General features: G+C 35.6%; 1 protein-coding gene across 1 annotated transcript in view; it reads left to right on the top strand.

Annotated features, from left to right (window-relative positions):
* GABRB1 (gamma-aminobutyric acid type A receptor subunit beta1) overlaps positions 1-23,116 on the top strand; it is a 379,026-nt gene that overhangs the window by 254,135 nt on the left and 101,775 nt on the right. Inside the window, exon 5 of the mRNA XM_019412864.2 lies at positions 20,434-20,516. Coding sequence (XP_019268409.1) covers positions 20,434-20,516 — 83 coding nt within the window. The remainder of the gene's footprint in view (positions 1-20,433; positions 20,517-23,116) is intronic.

The following is a 23,116-nucleotide window of genomic DNA, read 5'->3' as shown; positions in this document are numbered from 1 at the left end:
TTCAGGGTCTGGCACTCAGGGAATGGAGCTCAGGGAATGAGGTAAAGAGAATTGGGCTCAGGGAATGGGGCTCAGGGAATAGGGTTCAGGGAATGGGGCTCAAGGAATGAGACTCAGGCAACGGGACACGAGAATGGGACTCAGGGAACAGGACTCAGGAAATGGGGCTCAGAGAATGGTGATCAGGGAATGAGACTCAGGGAACAGGGCACAGGAAATGGGGATCAAGAATGGGACTAGGGGAAAGGCGCTCAAGGCATGGTTTTCATGGAATGGAGCTTAGGGAATGAGATCAAGTAATGTTACTTCTTAAGGGAATGGGGCCCAGAGACTAGGACTCAGCTGTGCTGAGATTAGCAAAATCTAGCAAATGATGTATATGGTCTTCAAAAGCAGTCGGAAATGCTGAAACGTTGTTATCTCTACTTTGCAGTATTATCTGAGAAGTAGGTCTCAGTAGCACACATGGGGCCAGAATAGGACCTTACTGTCTAGAAGCTGCTGGATTAATATTCATGAAGTGAGGTTGTGGGGAAGTAAACACTTCAAATAATAAATGAAATTATGACTGAAAATAGTATTATTGTTAGTGCTTAATATCTCCAGGTAAAGCACAATCAGGACTCTGATAAAATAGGAAAACTACAGAAAGTTACTTGGTAAGAGTCAGTGTTTTTCCTAAAGTTCATATATGTGATGGAAAACAAGAGCACTTACAAGTTTCCAGAGACTTTTCATAAAGCCTACACTACTTGAAATATTTAAATTAATAACATTTTACCTATACAAATTTACTTGGGGCAGAATGAGCATATCTTCTTGATAACTCCTCACATGCAATTCTTACAAAGTACTTTGTGATTGTTTTCAAGGGCTGTCTCGGAAAACCAAGAGATAGTTTTACATGTAAAAGGTACAATAGATATAGATGTAAAGGTGTTGGTGTTGGTGTAGGTGTCGATATGGATGCAAATATATGTGATCTGATTTCAGAATAGTAGGTCAAGGGAGCCTGGGTGGCTCAGTTAAGCATCTGACTTCAGCACAGGTCTGGTCTCACAGTTTGTGGGTTCAAGCCCCATGTTGGGTTCTGTGCTGACAGCTCAGACCCTGGAGCCTACTTTGGACTCTGTGTCTCCTTCTCTCTCTCTCTCTCTCTCTGCCCCTCCCCCACTCTCACTGTGTCTCTCTCTTTCTCAAATATAAATAAACGTTTTTTTAAAAATTTAAAGAAAATAATACCAAGTCAAAAGAGTTGTCAGAGATTTGAACGTTTGATTAAGATTGGGTCATGGGTGCCAGCTTTGTTTTTATTTTCTTTCTTAAATAATCAAGGATGTATTAAAGTAAATATAAAGCACAGAAAAAGAGGAGACATTATGTTTGCTATCTAAGAAGCCATATACATAGAAGATAAAGAATAATCTTCACATTGGAGGAAAAGGCATTACAGTAAATCAATAAGCAAACCCATGTACGTTAGTTAAACTTTGCTAAAATTTTAATGCATTTCATAGCTTAGTGTCAGACCCAGGTATTATAACTCAAGGCAATAAAATTCATTTCCCAAGTGTGTTCTCTGTCATATTTTGGAACATACATTCTCTTCACTTTCATACAATGCTTTTTTATCAGGGGGTCTATGCAGTCAGAACTATTTTTATAATAACATTAAGATGCTGGGGTGCCTGAGTGGCTCAGTCGGTTAAGCCACAGACTTCGGCTCAGGTCCTGATCTCTCCGTTTGTGAGTTTGAGCTCCGTGTCGGGCTCTGTGCTGACAGCTCAGAGCCTGGAGCCTGTTTCAGATTCTGTGTCTCCCTCTCTCTGACCCTCCCCCGTTCATGCTCTGTCTCTCTCTGTCTCAAAAATAAATAAACGTTAAAAAAAAGATGTTAAAATTCATTCATCATTGCTCTATTAAAATAAATCAATAAATATATAGTAAATTGTTTTTCAGTTTTAATTTCAGATGTGGTAAACATTGATATTTAACAGTATAAATGTATCAGAAGACCAAAATATTTGAGAATCACTTAAGGCTTTAGGCTAAAACTATCTTTTTTTTTTTTTTCTTGGATAGTGAAGACACAAATACAGGTGTATTTCTTTGCCACTATTACTCCCAGAATAGTCTCAGCTAGTACTTTATTTAAAAAAATACTGGAAACCAATTTGACAATAAATTTCATATATTGAAAAAAATAAAAAATTAAAAAAATTAAAAAAGTAAAAATAAAAAAATAAAAAATACTAATGTACTCAAAGCATAAGAGACTCTTAAAAACTGAGAAAAAACTGAGGGTTGATGGGGGGTGGGAGGGAGGGGAGGGTGGGTGATGGGTATTGAGGAGGACACCTTTTGGGATGAGCACTGGGTGTTGCATGGAAACCAATTTGACAATAAACTTCATATATTGAAAAAAAATAAAAAAATAAAAATGAGAACAAAGAGAGACAGAAATTAAAAAAAAAACTGCTCTCAGTGTATATAATCCAGCTATATTAAAGATTGGTCCAAATAAAATCTCTATTAATTGAATAAATAAATAAATAAATAAATACTAATGTACTTTATTGAAAAAAAAAAACTAGGCTATGGAAAATTGAAAACTATCTATCTGACATAAGTATTTCAGCAGACTAGCAGAGCTCATGAACACACATAACACAAATTTTTGCAGACATACACATCCTTTTAATATTTTTCTAAAGTCGCGAAAATAAACACTATCATTAACATCCTCAAAGCTATGGCCAGTTCATAGCATAAAAAAGTAAGAAGCAAAGGTATATAAATTTAAAATTATGCTCAGTAATCAATGTTTAAGTATTCTACTTACTTAGAAATTATTGGTAATGACTATCCATTAGTTAATTTAATATCTAAGACTTTACAGCAGATATCATGAAAATTATCTTTATACTTACGTGTTACAAAACATAATTGCTGTTAAAGTTTGCCAGAATTATGATCCAATTTATTTGAACACAAATTTACATTTTTTTCATAATCTTAAATATTATATAACATGAATGTTAGCATATTTGATCAGTTAACCTGTATGAGTTTAGGGAAAGCAAACCAAAGTACAAAAAAATGTATGCTTTCATTTTACTTAATATTGATAAAGCAGAAAAGGCATAGCTGTTTTATATTAAACTGAAATTATTAAGCTAAATCCATTTACCAAAGATTTATCTTAATTAGATGAACTTAGATCCTTAAAATGTTTCTGTGCTTGCTTCTTTTTTTTTTTTTTAAAGTGTTGATTTATTTATTTTGAGAAAGAGAAAGAGAGCATGTGGGAGAAGCAGAGAGAGTAAGAGAGGGAGAATTTCAAGTAGGCTCCACACTGTCAGTGCAGAGCCTGATGCAGGACTCAAATTCTCCAACCGTGAGATCCTGACCTGAGCCCAAATCATGAGTCAGACATTCAGCTTACTGAGTCACTCAGGCACCCCTGTGTTTGTGTCTATAAAAATATATTTTGTTTATACTCAGGTTTATCTTCAGATAGTATATATCTTTTGCCTTTTTACTAAAGAAAATATTTCGTTTAAAGATATTTAATGAATATATTTAAAATATTAAAATATTAAAATTTAAAATATTAAATTTAAAATATTAAAATTTAAAATATTAAATTTAAAATATTAAAATTTAAAATATTAAAATTACCATTTTCCTTATTTTTTAGCAATTTAGGAATATTTGATTTTTATTAGCACTTATTTAAATCAACCAATCAGGACATATTAAAAGCTTTATAATCTAATTTATTAATACTTTCCTATAATAAAAGGTAAAGGCCCTTCTGAATTATACATACAAAAACACAAAGATGATTATAAATTTAGATCTATACATTTGCCACAGGTCAATAAGGAATACAGAAACACAGAAATTCATGGTCCAGACTCCTTTCCATTGCACTGGGCACAAGATTCTTAATTAACTTGAGCTCAAAATGGGCAAATAGATAAAACAAACAAAAAGGCTAATAAACCAGACTCTCTGGTGTCTCTCATCCAACAGAGTATAGAACTCTAACTCTATAATCCATTAACCTATTTACAGAAATCATTAAAAGGTCAGACTGTGAAACCAAATTCTCAATCGCTGCTATCACCAAGGGAATAACATAACTGGCAGTAAGCAAACCAGAAACAAAAACAAACAAAAAACCAGTATGGAGGATAAAAAGAGAATCAGAGTCAGCAAAGTTAAATATTTGGTTTTCACCTTAAAATGAATCAATAAATATATATTTCACCCCTGTGAGTCAAGAAATATACATACCTGAGCTTAAGTCACCTATAAGATAACACTTTTCTGGTAACACATTTTACCTGGCTCTGTTAGGTAAATCCACTGGTCATCTTGATAGATTACCTCCAAAACTGTTAAAGGAAAATAATTTCAAAAATAAAAAATCATATAAGAATATGAAACAAAAGTGTCAAACATTTCGACAACTCAATTAATGAGAGAACTAGTAAGATATTACATGTAGTTCAAAGGGGAATCCAAGGAGAAAATATACTGAAAAGACATATCATACTGAAAAGAATTTACAGATAGATGCAAACTGGCAAAATTAGCCAATTATCCAGGCAATTATTAATTACCATTGCACTTCAATGGATAAGAATTCTTCACATTGTTATTTCTCTACAGCATACAGAGTTGCAAAATAGCTGTTAGGTAATGAAAAGTGAGATAATCCTCACCATTAGACAAAACATCTAATAATCTTTCTGATTCATTTAAAAATCTTTCATAAGTTTCCCTACACAGTAAGAGGTAAAGGGCTTTTTGAATTACATATACAAATGCACATAATTTACACGTTTGTAAATTCAGATATATGCTTTTGCCACAGGTCCAGAGTCAACAAAGAAATGCAAAACTATGGTCATCATATGACTTCCTCCTCTAACAAGAGAGTTTTCTCTTCTGACCCAAAAACAATTCCCAACATAGAGGGATACTATGAAGATTTGGGGAGATAATATGAGCAAAGTGCATACTGCTTTTCCTTCTCATATTTCTATGCACAGTATTAAATACAACATGTAAATTTCTCTATTAAATAAAGCAATTTCTTTGTATAAGATTTGAATTTGAAATATTGAGAAATGATTCTTAAGGGGGAGATGTTAATTACACTTTCTGCTATTATATCACTATATTATTAATTATAGGATTAATAATATTATATTATTATATATAATATTATATAAGTCCTAAATGTTTTATATATGAATATTTCCAATGTACCATTTATTATAATATTATTGGCAATTATTAGCCCAAGGTTCATAAATACTAAACTAATAAACTACATTCAAATATTTTAAAATATGTAAAACTCAAGACTCCTTTACTATGAGGCATCAGGCTATTTAAACTCAAATTATTACATATGTGGAATATTCAAAATTAGGTTCTATATGTTTATTGTGAAATATTTTCTTAATAAGTAATTATAATTTAAGAACGATTTATTGGTGACGCACCTGGCTGGCTCAGTCCAAAAGGCATGCGACTCTTGGTCTCAGGGTCATGAGTTCTAGTTCTATGTTGAGCGTACAGTTTAAGAATAAGATTTATTGGGTACAGCGTTTTGAATTTACCTAGCAGGCTAATGATCTCTACTAAAATGTAGTTCTAATTTAGGCAGTTGTTCGACTATAGGACTGAACCATTTAAACAATAAAGGTACTAAAACAGTCTTTTGTCACAGTAATTAGTTATCAGGCTTCACTGGAACATTCAGGTTTCCATAAACCTAAAAATGATATTAATGAATCTTATTACTCTTGGGGTTAATGGTGAGAGAAATCTCTTTATGTTTAATGTAACATAAGCAAAGCTATATGTATAATTTCCCTTGTTTAGGAGAAAATATTTTGACTTCAAAATCCGTATATGTAAGCAGGTATCCTTTTTGAGTCCAGTATATTTAGAGGTTTTGGGGTTTTTTAATTTTTTAGTTTGAGGGGTGGTGGTGAGAGACGGTATACTAGAAGAAATGTACATTTATTTACTCTGAATTTCCAGCAACTAATACTTCCTTTGTTTAAAAAAGAAGGACTACTGGGGCGCCTGGGTGGCTCAGTCGGTTGAGCGCCCAGCTTTGACTCAGGTCATGATGTCATGGTTCATGGGTTCGAGCCCTGCGTCAGGCTCTGTGCTGATGGCTCAGAGCCTGGAACCTGCTTCAGATCCTGTGTCTCTCTCTCTCTCTCTCTCTGCCCCTCCCCTTCTCACGCTCTGTAGCTCTGTCTCTCTCACTCTCTCAAAAATAAACATTAAAAAAATTTTTTTTTTAAAGGAAGGACTACTCTGCAGGGCACCTGGATGTCTCAGTTGATTAAGCAGCTGACTGTAGATTTTGGCTCAGGTCATGATCTCACAGTTCATAAGTTCAAGCCCCACATGGGACTCTGTGCTCACAGCACGGAGCCTACTTGGGATCCTATGTCTCCCTCTCTCTGCCCGTCTCCCACCTCAAAAATAAATAAGTGTTAAAAAAATAAAAGAAAGGATAACTCTGAAAAAGTACTTCTGTGAATTATGTAATTTGACTGCACTTGTGCTTTAAGAAATTAATCACAGCCTTCTCTAGGTATAACTAATAATTAAGGATTCCAGTGTAAATAGATAGAAACATAGTAAAATGTGCATTGCCAGTATTCAATGGAGAATAATGATGGTAGTAGAATTACAGATATGCTATTTATACATAATTTACATACATAAGAATAACATCATGTTAGTTCTTGTTACAAAATATTTTTAAGTTTCTTTCTTTATGTCCATGTACACTTCACTTCTAGATTGTCCAAATATTCCTTCATTTTTCTTCAGTTTTTAAATTGAAAAATAAGCCAGACAACAAAACTTACTAATTATTAATTGCCTAGGAAGTTGGCATTCTAATGAAACAGATGAAAAATTAATATTTTAATGATTAAAAGCAAAAACCTTCTCATGCCAAGTAAATTCTTCCTTTTCACATAGAAAAGTCCAGCCCCTAATCCACTCACCAATCACAAGAGAGAAATCTAACACAGATTAACCACGGAAGTCCCCTTCCATTCAGCCATTTAATAACGACAGTCCCTATGCTGTGCCTAGAAAGAAATCCAACTTTTTGTTGAGGCCCTAGTGTGCATAAGTTCTCTTAGTAGCAAGGGAAGGGGGCTTATGGGAACCTATGTTTATGTTTGGACTATTTAATGCAAATACTAATGTTATGGCCACTCTTTGCTCACATGACCTCTAAAAACCCTAACAAATGAGACATCCTATGATACGGGGTTCAATTTAAGGATACATCAAAGCAGCTTCGTGGCCCTAGAAATTATCCAACTGACAACAGCCTCTGGATGTTTACTTAGCAAAGGCACCCAAATGATTTTTCAATAAGAAATTGAACCGGTAGAGGGGAAATGGATCTTCATTTTAAATCTGTATTCCAAGGTATACCAAATCTGTATTGGTGCAGCCTTTTAATAAAGACAGCATGGTGGTCTTTTTCCCTCTTCTCTAGAGAAGCAATGATTTGCGTGTTTCCTGAAGTTACATATTAATTCCATTAATTTACCCCTCAATTCTGTGCCAGACACTGGGCTGGACACTGGTAAACGAATCATTAAGAGGTGAGTTCTCTTGTGGCACTTACCATCTATCTATTCAAGCAGCTACACACAAAAAACAAGTAATCAAACCAACAGACATATAATTGCAAATTGTGATGAAAATTTGAAGAAATATATATATATATATATATTTCATGTATATATATATATTTCATGTATATATATGTTTCATGTATATACATGTATATATACATATATATATATATTTCATGTATATATATATATATTTCATGTATATATACACGAGGAAATCTGTACAAGTTGATAGATCTCTTAAATGAAAGGACTCATTTCAGATTATAATCATCATTCACTACTAAATGCCAGTTAGGTATAGAGAATGTTGAGGGAAAGGTAAACTTTGTGTTCCTTTACTTTTTTAATGGTAATTCTAGGATAGGGAGAAGAAGGTGGCCATAGCTAGTTCAAAATAACATTTAAAATAAGAGCATAAGTGGGTTATTTGAAGATTTATCTGTTCAGGTATATAGACAAAGGAGGGAAAGGGAGGGGAGGGGGGGAGGAAGGAAGAAGGGAGAGGAGAAAAGATGGAGGAAGGGTAGGCAAACTTTCAGAGATTGCTACAAGACCATCTCCATCCCATCCTATCTCCTCCTTCCCCTACCTCTCCCTGCTGAGACCCTACTATGCCAAAATTGCTATTTATTAATCCAAGGTATACATTTTTTAATTTTACTACATATGTACACACATGTGATTTCCTAAGGCATATAATTTGTTCTTGAAAAATCATATTTTAAGTTTTTATTGAAATTCTAGTTGGTTGACCTACAGTATAATATTAGTTTCAGGTATACAATATAGTGATTCGACCCTCCCATACAATACTTGGTGCCAATTACAACACATGCACCCCTTAGTCCCCATCACCTATTTAGCCCATCCCCCACCCACCTCCTTTCGGATAACCACCAGAGTCCGTTTCTTGGTTTCCACCCCCCTCTCTTTTTTTCCCCCTATGTTCATTTATTTTGTTTCTTAAATTCCACATATGAGTGAAATCATATGGTATTTGTCTTTTTCTGACTGACTTATTTGGCTTAACATAACACTCTCCATCCATGTCATTACAAATGGCAAGATTTCACTCCTTTCTTTGGCTGAATAATATTCCATTGCATACGTACCTTTTTGTAGGCACCTGTTCTGGTTTCACATTATGTGACATATACCCATGTTTATACATGTAGATCTAGTTCATTCATCAACTGCTCTCAGCATAGACACCTGAGTTGTGTATCCATTTTGCTTTGCCGGACAGTTTTGGTGTTTACCTGTTTTTGCTATTACACGGAGTCCTTGATAAACATCCCTACTTTTGTTCTCTTGTGTGCAAATGAGTAGACATCTAAAAGCAGAATGACTGGGTCTTACTAAACTCTCCAGAATTTAACTCTTTAACATTGTACTCACAATAAAATTAAAAAGAAAGAAACCTTATTTTATTCTATAGTTCCATTTTGGGAATTTATGCTTATAGAAGCACAGGGACATAGGAGCGCCTGGGTGGCTCAGTCGGTTAAGCGTCCGACTTCAGCTCAGGTCACGATCTCACGGTCCGTGAGTTCGAGCCCCGCGTCGGGCTCTGGGCTGATGGCTCAGAGCCTGGAGCCTGCTTCTGATTCTGTGTTTCCCTCTCTCTCTGCCCCTCCCCCATTCATGCTCTGTCTCTCTCAGTCCCAAAAATAAATAAGCATTAAAAGAAATTTAAAAAAATAAAGAAGCACAGGGACACAAATAATATTATTTTATTTATTATATTTTATGATTGCACTATCTGGAATGCTTCATCATTAACTTGGAAACATTAAATCGTCTTTCTATTTTTGTCTTTTAGAATATACAATCACCTCTCAATTAGCTTATTTTGTTTTTCACGTTTTTATTTAAATTTCAGTTAGTTAATAAACAGTGTAATATTAGTTTCAGGTGTAGAATTGAGTGATTCAACACTTCCATGCAATACCCAGTGCTCATCACAGTAAGTGACTTCCTTCACCTCCATCACCTATTTAACCCATACCCCCCTCACCCACCTTCCCTCTGGTAACCATCAGTTTGTTCTCTATAATTTAGAGTCTGTTTCTTGGTTTTCCTCCCTTTTTTTTTTCTCTTACCATGTTCGTCAGACATGGATAGAGCTAGAAAGTACTATGCTAAGCGAAATAGGCCAGTCAGCAAAAGACAATACCATATGATTTCCCTCATATGTGGAACTTAAGAATCGATTAGCTTAATTTTCATGGTGTTCATTATGAACCAACAAAAGCAGCATGGCTTTATTTGAGATTTTTATTTCTATAATTTACATTTGCCCCTCAAAAACTGTGCATAGTAAAACCATAAAAATACATGTCAACAAAGATATTAAGTTCCACATATATTTTTTCATCTAGTTAATTGAACAAGACAGCAGTGAAGTCACTCTATAAGCAGATTGTTCACTCCTGCTTGATATTTGGTAAAATTCCATTATTGGTCTTCTTTAAATCACAAATTTCTATAACACTAATGACTTTAGTTTCAAAGAAAGAATGTGTCCAAATACATCTTTAAATAAATATAAAAAGATTTTACTGTGCTAGTAATCAAAAAATTAAGATAAAATTTAAAGTACCACTTTTCATCTGTTAACAAAAAGAATACGATATCCATTTGAGCAGTAGTATAGGGAAATTGATACTTTCTTGCACTACAACTTAGGACAATTCTTTAAGAAAGTATTTTGACCGTATATATTATGAGAAGCCATAAAAATTTTCATATCTTTGGATAGAGTAATCCTACTTACTGTATCTCTATCCCAAAGAAATAATTCAAAATCTGGAAAAGCCATATATTCATGTGTTTATTTTAGCTTTATTTTAAACTCACTAGATTAAAAACCACCTAAATGTCCAACATAAAGTGTATTGTTTCCTAATGAAAAATTTGCAGTCCTGATGCCAAGGAGGAAAATGTTTGTAATATTAAGATTGAAGGGAAGAAAAGGGAATTCTAAACATGGTTTTACAAGAATGCAAAAAGCCCAAGGACATTGCGGGGGTGGTGGGGGGATAAAACTAAATAACCATAATGTTTATAGTTGTCATGGTAGAAGTAATAGTTACCCACTAACTTCGGAATATTTTAGAAAATGTATTATGTATTTAAAAAGGAAAAGAATGGTGTCCCAAGCCCTGCTTTTCTTTTGAGATAGGGAGCTGTAAACTTTTCATAATTTACACTCCTGTCTTATTTATATTCATTTTTGGTTTTGCTTTTTTTTGTATTTTTTTCAACAGAAAGCCATTGTCCTAGGACACTGCAGTATTTTAATGCTTTATCACTCCTGAACTTTCTTTCACTCCTTCAGGAATACCATTTCAAGATTACTCGGATTACCTTTCAGTAAATGTCTGAGTCCTTTGTTTTGGTAGAAATCATCATGAGGCAAAGTGACAGAGCAGATTTGCAAATAAGTCAAAAAATTAATAATTGTAAAAGAAGATCTATAACTTTGCTTTACCTCCTAATTCTGTCTGACTCCTTGTTTAACTAACGTGCACTTTCTGATTACCAAGTCATGGCATTCCAGTCAAGGTAAACATCTGACTTTGACTTCAATTTTTAAGTTCCTTCTCATTGTTTAAGGGCTCGTTATCATCTTAATTCTTCACAGTTTGTCCACCACAGAACTTCCTGATGATCAAAATGATAATAAAAATGCTCTGATTTGGGGGAGGTAGCCATATTTTTTCAACACCTTAACACAGATGTCAGATAATTGTTGCTGAGGAATACTAAATATAATAGAAATTTAAAAGATGCTCTTACACTTCACAGTTATATGCATATAGTGATATAATTGGGAAAAACAGTCTGACTTAAACTCAGCCAGATACCTAAAGTAAAAGAAGACTGAGGTCGGCATAGCATCCTTGGCAAGGGTCTATTAATCACTATTGCCCTATTTTTACCTTTTTTTTTTCTCCCCTGCCCTAAGACTCTCTGATTTATGAACAGCTTTTCATATTCACAAAATGGTTCATGAATCACCCTGGCCCAACAGAAATGAATAAAAATGAACCCATTTACACAACATTTGGTATATAGCTAATTACCAAAAAACAACTGCTTGGGATTGCACTGAGAAAAGTGTCGTTAACATTCAGCAGTAAAAGTAAAAAACAAAGGGAGAAAAGAAAGCAAAAACCTGGAATCAAAAAATAAAAAGTAAAAATGTAGAAGTAACAATGAGAATGCTATTTAATTAGTGTGGATTTTTAAAAATGTAACCAAAGAGTACTTAATGATGTCATCCAAGAGGAATGGTTAAGTACTATAACAAGATATCTACATTTCAAAATCTTGAATATGCATTAAAAATGTGTTCATGAAGACTATAAATGTATTATGAAAATTCTTACCTTTAGGTTAACCAAAAACAGCAAATGAAATTTTTTTTTTTAACATTTATTTATTTTTGAGACAGAGGGAGACAGAGCATGAACGGGGGAGGGTCAGAGAGAGAGGGAGACACAGAATCGGAAACAGGCTCCTGGCTCTGAGCTGTCAGCACAGAGCCCGACGCGGGGCTCGAACTCACGGACCGCGAGATCGTGACCTGAGCCGAAGTCGGACACTTAACCGACTGAGCCACCCAGGCGCCCCGCAAATGAAATTTTTAAATACAGTGTAATTTCACTTTGCTAAACAATATACTTAGAAGAAAGGAAATTAATAAGATTGTGGTAATAAGATTATAGGTCATTTGCATTCTTTTATCTGTATTTTTCTATATTTCCCAGATGTTTTATTATGACCACACATTACTCATACAATATTTTTGTATCAGTAAACTTACATGTATTTATTTATTTATTTATTTAGAAGCATATAGTTTAAAAGTAATAGCTAGAGTTAATTGAGTGACTACTATGTATCAATCACTGAACTTGTATGCGCGTATAATAACCCCCTTCTCTTTCCTTGTTTCACACCACATCCGCTTCCATAACACCTCCATTCTTGGAACGTCAAAAATCCAGGTTAAAGCATCTTTTGTCCAAATGGCCACCAACAAAATAAGCATAGGATTGAGCTCTATTCCTTGTGAATGATTTTCATGCTTTCTTGATAATATAAACATTTCTCTGATGTAAGTTATTCGGATTTCTAGAAAAATGGTGAAGATGGCTTACCCAAATGAGAAGTGAGCATACCATACATGGCTATTTTGTGAAACCAATTGACTGGCTCTATCTTCTATCTTCTGAGACCTGACAGTATACTAAAAACAACCCTGCAAAAATAAAAAAAAATTATGACAGGATGAAAGTGTAGCTGGATATTTTTAACTGCTATAGCCTCAATGCTCACAGGATTGCCTGATTCCTGTGCATCCTCTTTCATTTTTATACTCATTGATTGGTAAAGTATGTCTTGAATTACTGATAATTAATGAATACTACATATATACGGTAAGATCAGATCTTAATATTTTTTTACACTTATCTTACTGCCTATAAAAGAAATAAATAATTCCTACACTGAACCAATAGTTTTCTGCTTAGACTTATCTGCCCTGAATATAGTAACTAAAGAGAAAATAAACCTCAGGTCTTAAGTCTGGCATATCTGAATGTGAATCCCACTGTTACAATTTAGATCATGCAAACTTGGAATTACTTCTTAACTCCATCAGGTATCCATTTCTTTATCTCTGAAAATAGCATAAGAATTACATCAACATAATAAGACAATTGTAAATAATAAATCAAATAATGCATGTGTTGTAGTCAAAATAATGGCTCTCCAAAGATGGCCATGTCCTAATTCTCAGAACCTGTGAATATGTTACCTTACGAGTCAAGGAGACTTTGCTGGTGTGATTAATTTAAGGGTTTGAGATGACATTATTCTGGATTATCCGGATGGGCACAGTGTAATCCACAGAAGGGTTCTTATAAAAGGAAGGCAGGAGAGTTAGAGGGTGAGGGGATGTGAAGCTAGAAGCAGATGTTGGAATGATGGTCTTTGAAGATGGAGGAAGGTGTCATCAGGCAAGGAGTGTAAGCAGCCTCTAGAAGCTGAAAAAGACAAGAAAATGGTCCTCCTCTAAAGCCTCTAGAAGGAACAAAGCCCTGCTGAAACCTTGATTTTAAGACTTCTGACCTCCAGAATTGTAAAATAATAAATCTGTTGTTGTTTTAAGCCACTAAATGTTTGGTAACGAGGAAATAATAGAGTATGCATCAGAAACGAATACAGTATGCGTGATGCTTAGCACAGTGTCCATTATGTAAGATTCCAGCATAATATTAGCTAAGATCAGCCCGCCCCTTGATCTAGGTAAGAGTAGCTTAAGTCTACAATCTATTATTTGTGGGAGTCCAGTGCCTTCCCAGGATTGCTGAATCTTCTCAAAGGGTTTTACACGATTTGAACATCTAGGGCTTGGAATCTTGGCTCTCACTGAATTGGTTCAATTTATAGAGTACTGTTCCATGAATGCTGTCAAGATATGAATTCAGCCCCTTTCCAAGAATAAAAATAAAACATTTACATAAAGCTTTACTGTGTTTGTGTGTGTGTGTGTGTGTGTGTGTGTGTGTGTGTGTGTTAGTATTGGTTTAGGTAAATAGAGAAAAATTATCACGGTAATGCAAAACTGTTTTAATTGAATATTAAACATAACTGTTTTTTAAAATTTTGCTACTCCATCATTTTTCTTCCCCATGCTTAAATTACTCTTAAATCTCACATAGCAGTTTATCTCTTTTTATTTTCTCACCATTCATATCTCACACCCTCAGAATTTCATTTTCAAATACCAAAGCATTTTCTTAAACATGGTAGTCTATCTAAAATAAAACTTGGTGCCAGCTGTGAAGATAATACATATTCTTTTCACCACTCAGTGTTAGCCAAGGAAACAAATCTATATACTACCTGGTCATGACTCAGACTAACCCACCCATCTTCCCTCATCAGTTTCTTCGGGTGATATACCTAACATGGATTAAGGTGTAGCCCAGAGATCACAAAGACCATTCCTCAAACCAGCTTCACTAAGTGATAGTGATATCAACCTTATATCTGCTACTCACCACCAATCTCACCAATCTTAAGGCTGAATTTTTTTTTCCTTTGTGGGAGAAAGAAAGAGAGTGTGAGCAAGGGAGGGGCAGAAAGAGAGAGAGAAAGAGCCCAGAGCCTGATACAGGACTCAATCCCTGGAATCATGACCTGAGCTGAAATCAAGAGTTGGACACTAAACCCACTGAGCCATCCAGACACCCTAAGGGCCACCATTTAGACTTAGCATTTTCAGGCTGCCTTTTCCCTCTCTTTCCTCATATTTTTTTTTCATGTAGAATCTATTAAATAGTAGAATTTTGCTCTACAGAGATCACACTCAAAACTTGGGAGCTCATCCCTATAGAACTGAAGATTACAGGAAAATCTCAATCATATGTACATATGTACAATTTGTTCATTGATTTGTTATTTGCAGAAGTGCCCTCTTCATATGTATACGTGGGCACTTGTGTGTGTGTGTGTGTGTGTGTGTGTGTGTGTATGACTGGATTTTAACGTATTTATAGGCCAGGACTTACTGGGTTGTGTTTTGTCAGCAATGAGAGCCATACAGCTCTTAGATATCAAATATACATGATTTGCAATTACAGTGACTCTTAAGGTCAGTGACCATGCAGTATACACCTTAATAAATGAATACTACAGCAACGTGATTTCCATTCACTCTAAAGTCTCATGGGACCATAGTTTCTAACTAACAGCCTGTTATAGTGTTCTGACCTAACCTTCAAAATGTCAATAAATTGGATTATAATGTAAGCCACTCCAAATGTCTTTGAAAAAAGACAGGTAAATGTTAAGCTGTCATGACTGTACCTCTGGGAAGTCTGTGTTCAGAAAAAGTTGATGCTTTTACGTTTAGCTGGTTCTACTCTATTGTACTTTCATTTACTATCAAGGAATAATAATGTTTTCACATATTCAGAATGAATAACCTGGGTGTTAAAAGTGAAAAACAAAATTCAAAAAACCACTTCAATGTTGAAGCCCTCAACCCATCCAGTTTCGTGATCTTTGACACCTTTGATTCCATGGAAGATTTAGACTATCAGGCTGCTTGAGCCACAGTGTGAGTCCACTTCCGTGTGGACGTGTTAATCACTTGTGGAGGTGACTAACCACTACTGAGCAATTACATTCAGCAAAGTGAACAAATGGAAACATAGGGAGCAGTCATTCTTAGAGACTCTCATTGCTGCTTTGCACCCAGAAGACAGAACGGCTGAGCAGAAATCTGCCCAGGGACATCTCTCTTTTTATTGATGATCCTGGGAATTCTTGCTCAGCAATTTTTTTCTTACAAAGGGCTAAGGGCACTCAGCCTCAGCTCACTTAGCCATAAGTATTACAAAATCTGGAAATGCCAAACCCTTAAGTTAGCGGAGACCAACACTCGGTTGCATACATTTCTACAGATCACAACCTAAATTTATGAGTAACTGCTTGCATAGAGGTCCCTGTCTGAGCCTCAATGATTCCTCCCTTCTTAGATAAGAGACCCTTGGGGGGGGGGGCAGTGACAATATTTGTATGAGTGCAACTTTCCTTCTTGCTCTTACAAAATAATTTTGGAAGATTTGGCACCTAACCCAAGTGGAGCCAATGAGATCCTCTTGAGAAGTTGAAATTTGGAACAGAGAGATCCCAAGAAGGAAGTTATTTCACTAATGTCCGTCTTCCTCAGAGAAAGTCAGGCACTTTTCACAGCTCAGATTCCTGGAGCTGCCCTGATTCTTTCCCTTTCTGAGTTGTGATTACTTAACTCTGCTTGGGTTCATAATGGTACTTGAGGCAAAAGTAAACTGGTCCAGGTGATACTAGTTGAAAAATCATCAGGTCATGGGTAAGCCTCTGATGTGATGTATAGTTTCCCAAGGTGATTATCAATTAAATTATATCTGTTGGGGGGTGCCTGGGTGGCTCAGTCGGTTAAGCGTCTGACTTCGGCTCAGGTCATGATCTCGCGGTTCGTGAGTTCAAGCCCCGCGTCGGGCTCTGTGCTGACAGCTCAGAACCTGGAGCCTGTTTCAGATTCTGTGTCTCCCTCTCTCTCTCTGACCCTCCCCCGTTCATGCTCTGTCTCTCTCTGTCTCAAAAATAAATACACGTTAAAAAAAATTATATCTGTTGATTGCTGAATGAATTGATCATAACAAATAGTAGCAGTAAATGTAGTTATGCTTTACAAAGATTTTTTTTTAACACTCACAATTCTAGGACCCATACATTCGAAGCATTTGTTAATCATTTATAGACGGTGCTTTGCTGGTTTTTCAAATTGCTTTGTAAAAATTCCAGAGCCTCACAATATGTGAATCAGTGGTTCAGCATAAGCTTTCAGTGCATGTCCTTACTCTGAGATGATGTGGTTTGCTTACTAGATGACACATTTCTGAAAATGAGGTCAATTAAATGAGATATGCTGACCAACACTCAAATGATGCTCTCAAATATCCCTAAAGTTTTTCAATAGCTCCACAAATATTTTATTTTAATTTGAGTTTAAAAATTATAACTATTTTATACTATAATAAGCATGTGCATTGCAATGTGTCTTATGCCACATTTTAATGCATTCAAGACCATCATAGTATTAACTTTTGTTGCCAGATTAACTTATGCAGAGCATGAAGCACCAAATAAAGCTTCCCTTTAATCCATCATTAAACACCAACTAGAGTCCATCCACCTAGGGGTGTATCTGAACCATTTGCAAAGGTGTGATTGACTATAGAGGAGGTTACTTGATCACCTGGGGGATCCCCCTGCCAGTTCAAGGTAGCCCATGGCCAGTCATGTATGATTTTAGAAGCAAGTGTTTCCTTACTTACTAGGACTTTTTGATATTATACAAATAAAACACAAGACAAAAATAATTGGTGCTGAGAGATTTAAGACCATAATTCTAATCATAACCCCTGCTTTCAAATTTCTATGCTTATTAAAATAGATGTCAACATGTTAATTTATAAGAGAATTTCATATTAACAAAATATATATAGCTTTCATTTCATTTGCATTTTATATGCTGAAGTTCTGTAGATTTCACTTTATTAAAGATATCCTCAGAGGAAAAATGTTTGAAAACCACCATTGTGGCAGGGTCACTCAACCTTGGCACTACTGACATTTGGGGACAGATAATTCTCTCTTGGTGACCAGCATCCTGGGCATTGTAGGATGTTTAACAGCATCGCTGGCCTCCACCCACTAGATGCTGCTATCAAGCTTCTACCCCCCAGACTGATGATCAAAAACATCTCCAGATATTGCCAAATGTCTCCTGTATGGAAGAGTTATCTCAGGTTGAGAATTACCAGATAAAGTCATAGGATCAGAGGGCTGGCCACACTAGTAATTTCTAAGGAATGTTCACATCCTCCTGAATTTTTAATTCATAAACAGCTGTTAAACAAGAATACAGTAATGTAGATAGATGATTTTTAAAGCATTTTAAAATATTCATTGTGCTGCCTTATTGGGGGCGTTTGAGACACTACACAGGCCATAAAAATAATGTTGTGGAATTATCTTTTCAGGCAACAAAAGATCTTCATGATATATTATTAAGTGAAAAAATTAATTCATATGCTAATGGGAGTGGGAAGTAATAAGGAATGTAGTAAAATCCTTTTATATGCTAAATTCTGGAATACAACTAGTCTTCATATTTTTTTGTAAAATACTTTGAAGAAGTTTTTTTTAATTGAATTTTAAAATTCTTTTTGCCCCTGCTTAATGCTCAAATAAATCTGATTAAATTGACCAACACCCTAAGGAAGGTTTCAAAGGGAATATGCAAATGTTCACCTCAGTAAACTGTAATTTTTCATAAGGAAAACCAAAGAGAAATTGGAAATGGCCAGTATTTTTCCTAATAATGTTTTTAAGAAGAAGGTTCTGTTAGGTTAACACAAATGACCAAAACAATAACTCATCTTAGAAGCCACAAAACACATAGGTTTGTGAAATACCTTGTCAAATTTAAACACACTGTTGATGGGAGTATAAGTTGGCACAACCTCTATGAAGAGCAATGTGGCAAAATTTCAAATATACATACCATTCTTTCTAATAATTCTCTTTCTAGAAATGACCAACATACAGTTAGCCATAGTAGAGTATACCAGTATATTCAGAGCATCTTCATTTATAAAAGTAAAAAAAAAGAAAACAATGTAAATGTCCACTGAAGTGTGATTGGAAAAATAAATTATGATATTTCCATATAACTGAACCTATTGTAGTAAATTTTTTAAGACAGCTTATTTACCACATGGGACCAAATCCAAGATGTACTGTTAATGAAAACAAGCAAGATTCAGACAGGAGATGTGGTAGGATGCTATCTAAGAATTTTCCCCCTAAGAAGACATACCTGACTTCTTTGGCATTCAGAGTATTTATGGAAAATGTCCAGTGTTGTACCTCCTATGGATTAAGCTAGAAAGAAAATATTACTAAATTTGAATCTTTCAAATTCATTAAAATATGATTATACATTACTTTGTATAGAAGGATTATGTAATTTTTTTAAAGAAAAGTACTTTGTCAATTACAAAGTGATACCAAATGTTTGAAGGCATGGACTAGCCAAAGGAATTTAAGGTACTCTCGCACTCCACATTCCAGGAAACTTTAGAGGCAAGAGAAAAAGGAGAGATAATGGAAATCCCAGTAGGATATCTAGAGTCAAGGTCCTGGGATTTGCATAAACAAATAAAGTCAATGGAGAGCGGAAACTGGTAAATACTCTCTGAACACCAATCCTAGGATAGTGTTTCTTTACTGGTTATATGCTACCTGCTGAGTATAGGTAGAAGAGGATCTCAGATGAATCCAACAACTCTTTCTAATAGTGAGGAATGTGAGGACCCAACTGTCATAGAAAGCGGGTTTTATTGTTCTTGTCATTTTTGTTGTTGTTTTATTATTAGTCTATAGCAGGAGAGGGAGATAGGTTTTGATGCATAATGTTGATCTCCTCTTACTCATAAGGCCAGACCCACTGTAGATACTGTCACAGACATTGCTAGATGCTAGAAAGTATAGGAAGGACCATGGGATAGTAACAGCTGTAAAATGACCATCATTTGTGGAGCACTTACCAACTAGGAGGCACCAGGCTAGGAGCTTTCCACACATTATCTCTCTTCATCCTCACGGCCGTCCTTTGAAGGAGGTATTTTGATTGATGAGGGGGGCCTAGTCTTACGGAGATAAATAAAACTAGATCAAACTCACACAGCTAGTGGGCAGCAAAGAAAGACTTGAACTTAATCTGCCCACCTTCAAAAATTGTAATCACAGGGGCGCCTGGGTGGCTCAGTCGGTTGAGCGTCCGACTTCAGCTCAGGTCACGATCTCGCGATCTCCCGGTCCCTGAGTTCGAGCCCCGCATCGGGCTCTGGGCTGACGGCTCGGAGCCTGGAACCTGCTTCCGATTCTGTGTCTCCCTCTCTCTCTGCTCCTCCCCCGTTCATGCTCTGTCTCTCTCTCTATCTCAAAAATAAATAAACGTTAAAAAAAAATTTTTTTTTTAAAAATTGTAATCACAAAATTTTGATGCCAACTGGTAAACATGATTGGGGGCTGGGAAGCCTAGAAATGAAAGTCATCATCTTTATGATGCTGTCTTTTCTCTCTCTCCTCCCGACAGGATCACAACCACAGCTGCATGTATGATGGATCTACGAAGATATCCTCTGGATGAGCAAAACTGCACTCTGGAGATTGAAAGTTGTGAGTTACTTGGACAGGGGAATGAGAGAGAGGGACGTTTGCTTGACCCAATTAAATTCAACCTTGCCCTGAGTAATTGGAACTGGGATACTTTTAGCTACACTTTCCTGCCAATTTTTCAAGAGATTCACAGTCCAGTGACATTTCCCTCATATCGGTGGCTCAAGGGTCATTTCAATGCAGTTATACTTTTGAACCATTAGAGAAAGTCCACTTATTTTGGCTGGACAATGTATGAACTCATGCTTTCTCCTTAGGGTAGAGTTTCTCCCAAAGCCTTCTAATCCCCAAGCTGCATTAATAAGAGAGGCAAAACATTTTAACATGAAAAGACCTTGTGAGATTGTTTTTGGTTCTGTAGTCTGGACATGTGAATGACTGTAAATTGTTGTCTTTTAGAACAACACTATGTTAGAGTCTTGTGCACATTTGGCTTTCTTCATGGGAAGAACAGGATGATAGTATTCATGAGGCTTGTGCTCTGGGCCAAAGAGTTGATATTTTTCAAGTCTAGTAACTGCTTTTGTTTGTCTTCTGGGATTGTGTTTCATTGATTGCTTTCTTGACAATTAGAATATCTTAGTCACTAATATTTAATCTGATTGACTCTGTTTCGTAGTTTCTCAGCCATCAACATGCAGGCAGTTGAGCCCATCAATTGTGAATACCAGGCCTAGGTGATTTCCTGGTTTTTAGAGGCACAGATGGGTGCAGGAGGTAATTCAGAGCATTCTAAAACTGCTTAATGTAATGTGAGAAATAGAGAGCTATTTATTTAGATAACCTAAAATACTCCCAGATCTAGATATCAAAATACCAAAGGAACATTCCAGATGACCCTATATTATTATTAAAGAGCAAATGTATTCACCAGTGTCTGATTATTAAGCAATTACATTAGTTTTCTAGTTTGTTGTATATAGGCTTGGAAATAAATAAAAATGCTTATGCAGATATAGCTATATATTTAGACATGCACATTGATCTACTACCACTAGAACCTGGAATGAACAAGAACATTCATGAGTTATTCCTTAATTAATATTCTAACTTTAAAATACAATGTATAAATAAGTTGGTTGAAGAATGTTAATATACAAAAGTATTGATGGTGACTTTGGTTTAAATGCCAATGACAACCAAAATTAAACCATAGAAATGAAATATGAACCCAACTGTTTATTAATGGCTAATGAGGTTTTATAAATAAGGCTGAACTTTAGCTAAGCAAGTAAACCTTAGCTTTTAGAACTGATATGGAAAGAGCAGGATGAATAGCTTATTCGTATGGGTTGGCTTTTACCCTTGACCTCTCTTCCATTGATTCTACTGATTTGTTATCTTTGCTTCTATGCTGGCATTAAGGTATGACAACCTCTTGAAATGACAAGATCTTCTGGTTTACACCGTTCATTTAAAGAAGCAATGAATTTTGACAAGTATTTGAATTGTTTCTGTGTTATAAATTGCAAGTCCTGAAATTAGCAGCATTTTTCTCACAAAATATATATTTTATAATTCACATCAAGTTTTTCTGTGATCATAGGTTTATACTCCTCTTTAAGCAGAGATTCTCTTTGTTCATATTTAGAAAATATATGACTTTTAGGTCCATTTATCATACCATATAATGACCCAAACAAAAACTGTAAATGAGGTATTAAATTAAACACAATTTTTGTGGGACAGGTATGGGGGGAAGCCCAAGCATCCTGATAGTCCAAAGTTATCATAAAATATGATATCAAGCAATAGGTGGTGACCCAAGTATGTCATAATCATTGAGGCATTCAGTAAAATACAACCAGATATCTGGACAGGTGGAAGGCCTAGTAGCTAGGACCCTAAAATCAGCTAATATGTATGAATGCAGGAAGATGGTAACCATCATCAAAGTGATCCAATAGCAGTTCACAGAAATCTTGTCCCTAAAGGTATTTACCTAAAGCAAAGCAAAACTCAAGCCGGGAGAATTTGTGCAATGAGGAGTCTATGAAGGTAGGAACATGGGAGAAAGGGGACAGGAGCGGGAATGGAACTGTCTTCTACTCACCAAACAACACCTCTATAACATAAGTATTTCTAATAACATTTGAGAGTATGTACCTGAGGCTTAGAAAAGTAAAATAATTAACCCAGAACCACAGGCAAGGATAGTGGTAAAGAGGATTCAAACCCAGGTAATGTACTTTCCTTCACAGAATCCTCCAATCAATAGGTGAGCAAAGAAGCAAAGAGCACCCATCATTAGGGGTGTAACACCTAATAAAAAAAATAAAGAAAAAAAAGGGGTGCCTGGGTGACACAGTCGGTAGAGGGCCCAACTCTTGATTTCAGCTCAGGTCATGACCCCAGGGTTACAGGATCGAGCCCTGCTTCGGCTCCACAATGAACATGGAGCCCGCTTATGATTCTCTCTCTCCTCCTGCCCCCTCCCCCTCTCATGTGCACACTCTCTCTCTTTCTCTCTCTAGAATTAAAAAAAAAAAAAAGTTAAAAAAAAAAGTATAACACCAATTGGAATCACTCTCAGCTGGGTTAAGATTGCTAAGTCAACCAAAGACTCGTCTGTAGTTCCTAAAATTATCCCTGATAAAGGT

The sequence above is a fragment of the Panthera pardus genome, unplaced genomic scaffold, assembly GCF_024362965.1.
Source record: "Panthera pardus isolate Hobbes unplaced genomic scaffold, ASM2436296v1 HiC_scaffold_13, whole genome shotgun sequence".
Lineage (NCBI taxonomy): Eukaryota > Metazoa > Chordata > Mammalia > Carnivora > Felidae > Panthera > Panthera pardus.
Note: the sequence above shows the minus strand (reverse complement) of the source record. Positions and strands in the feature narration are given on the sequence as shown.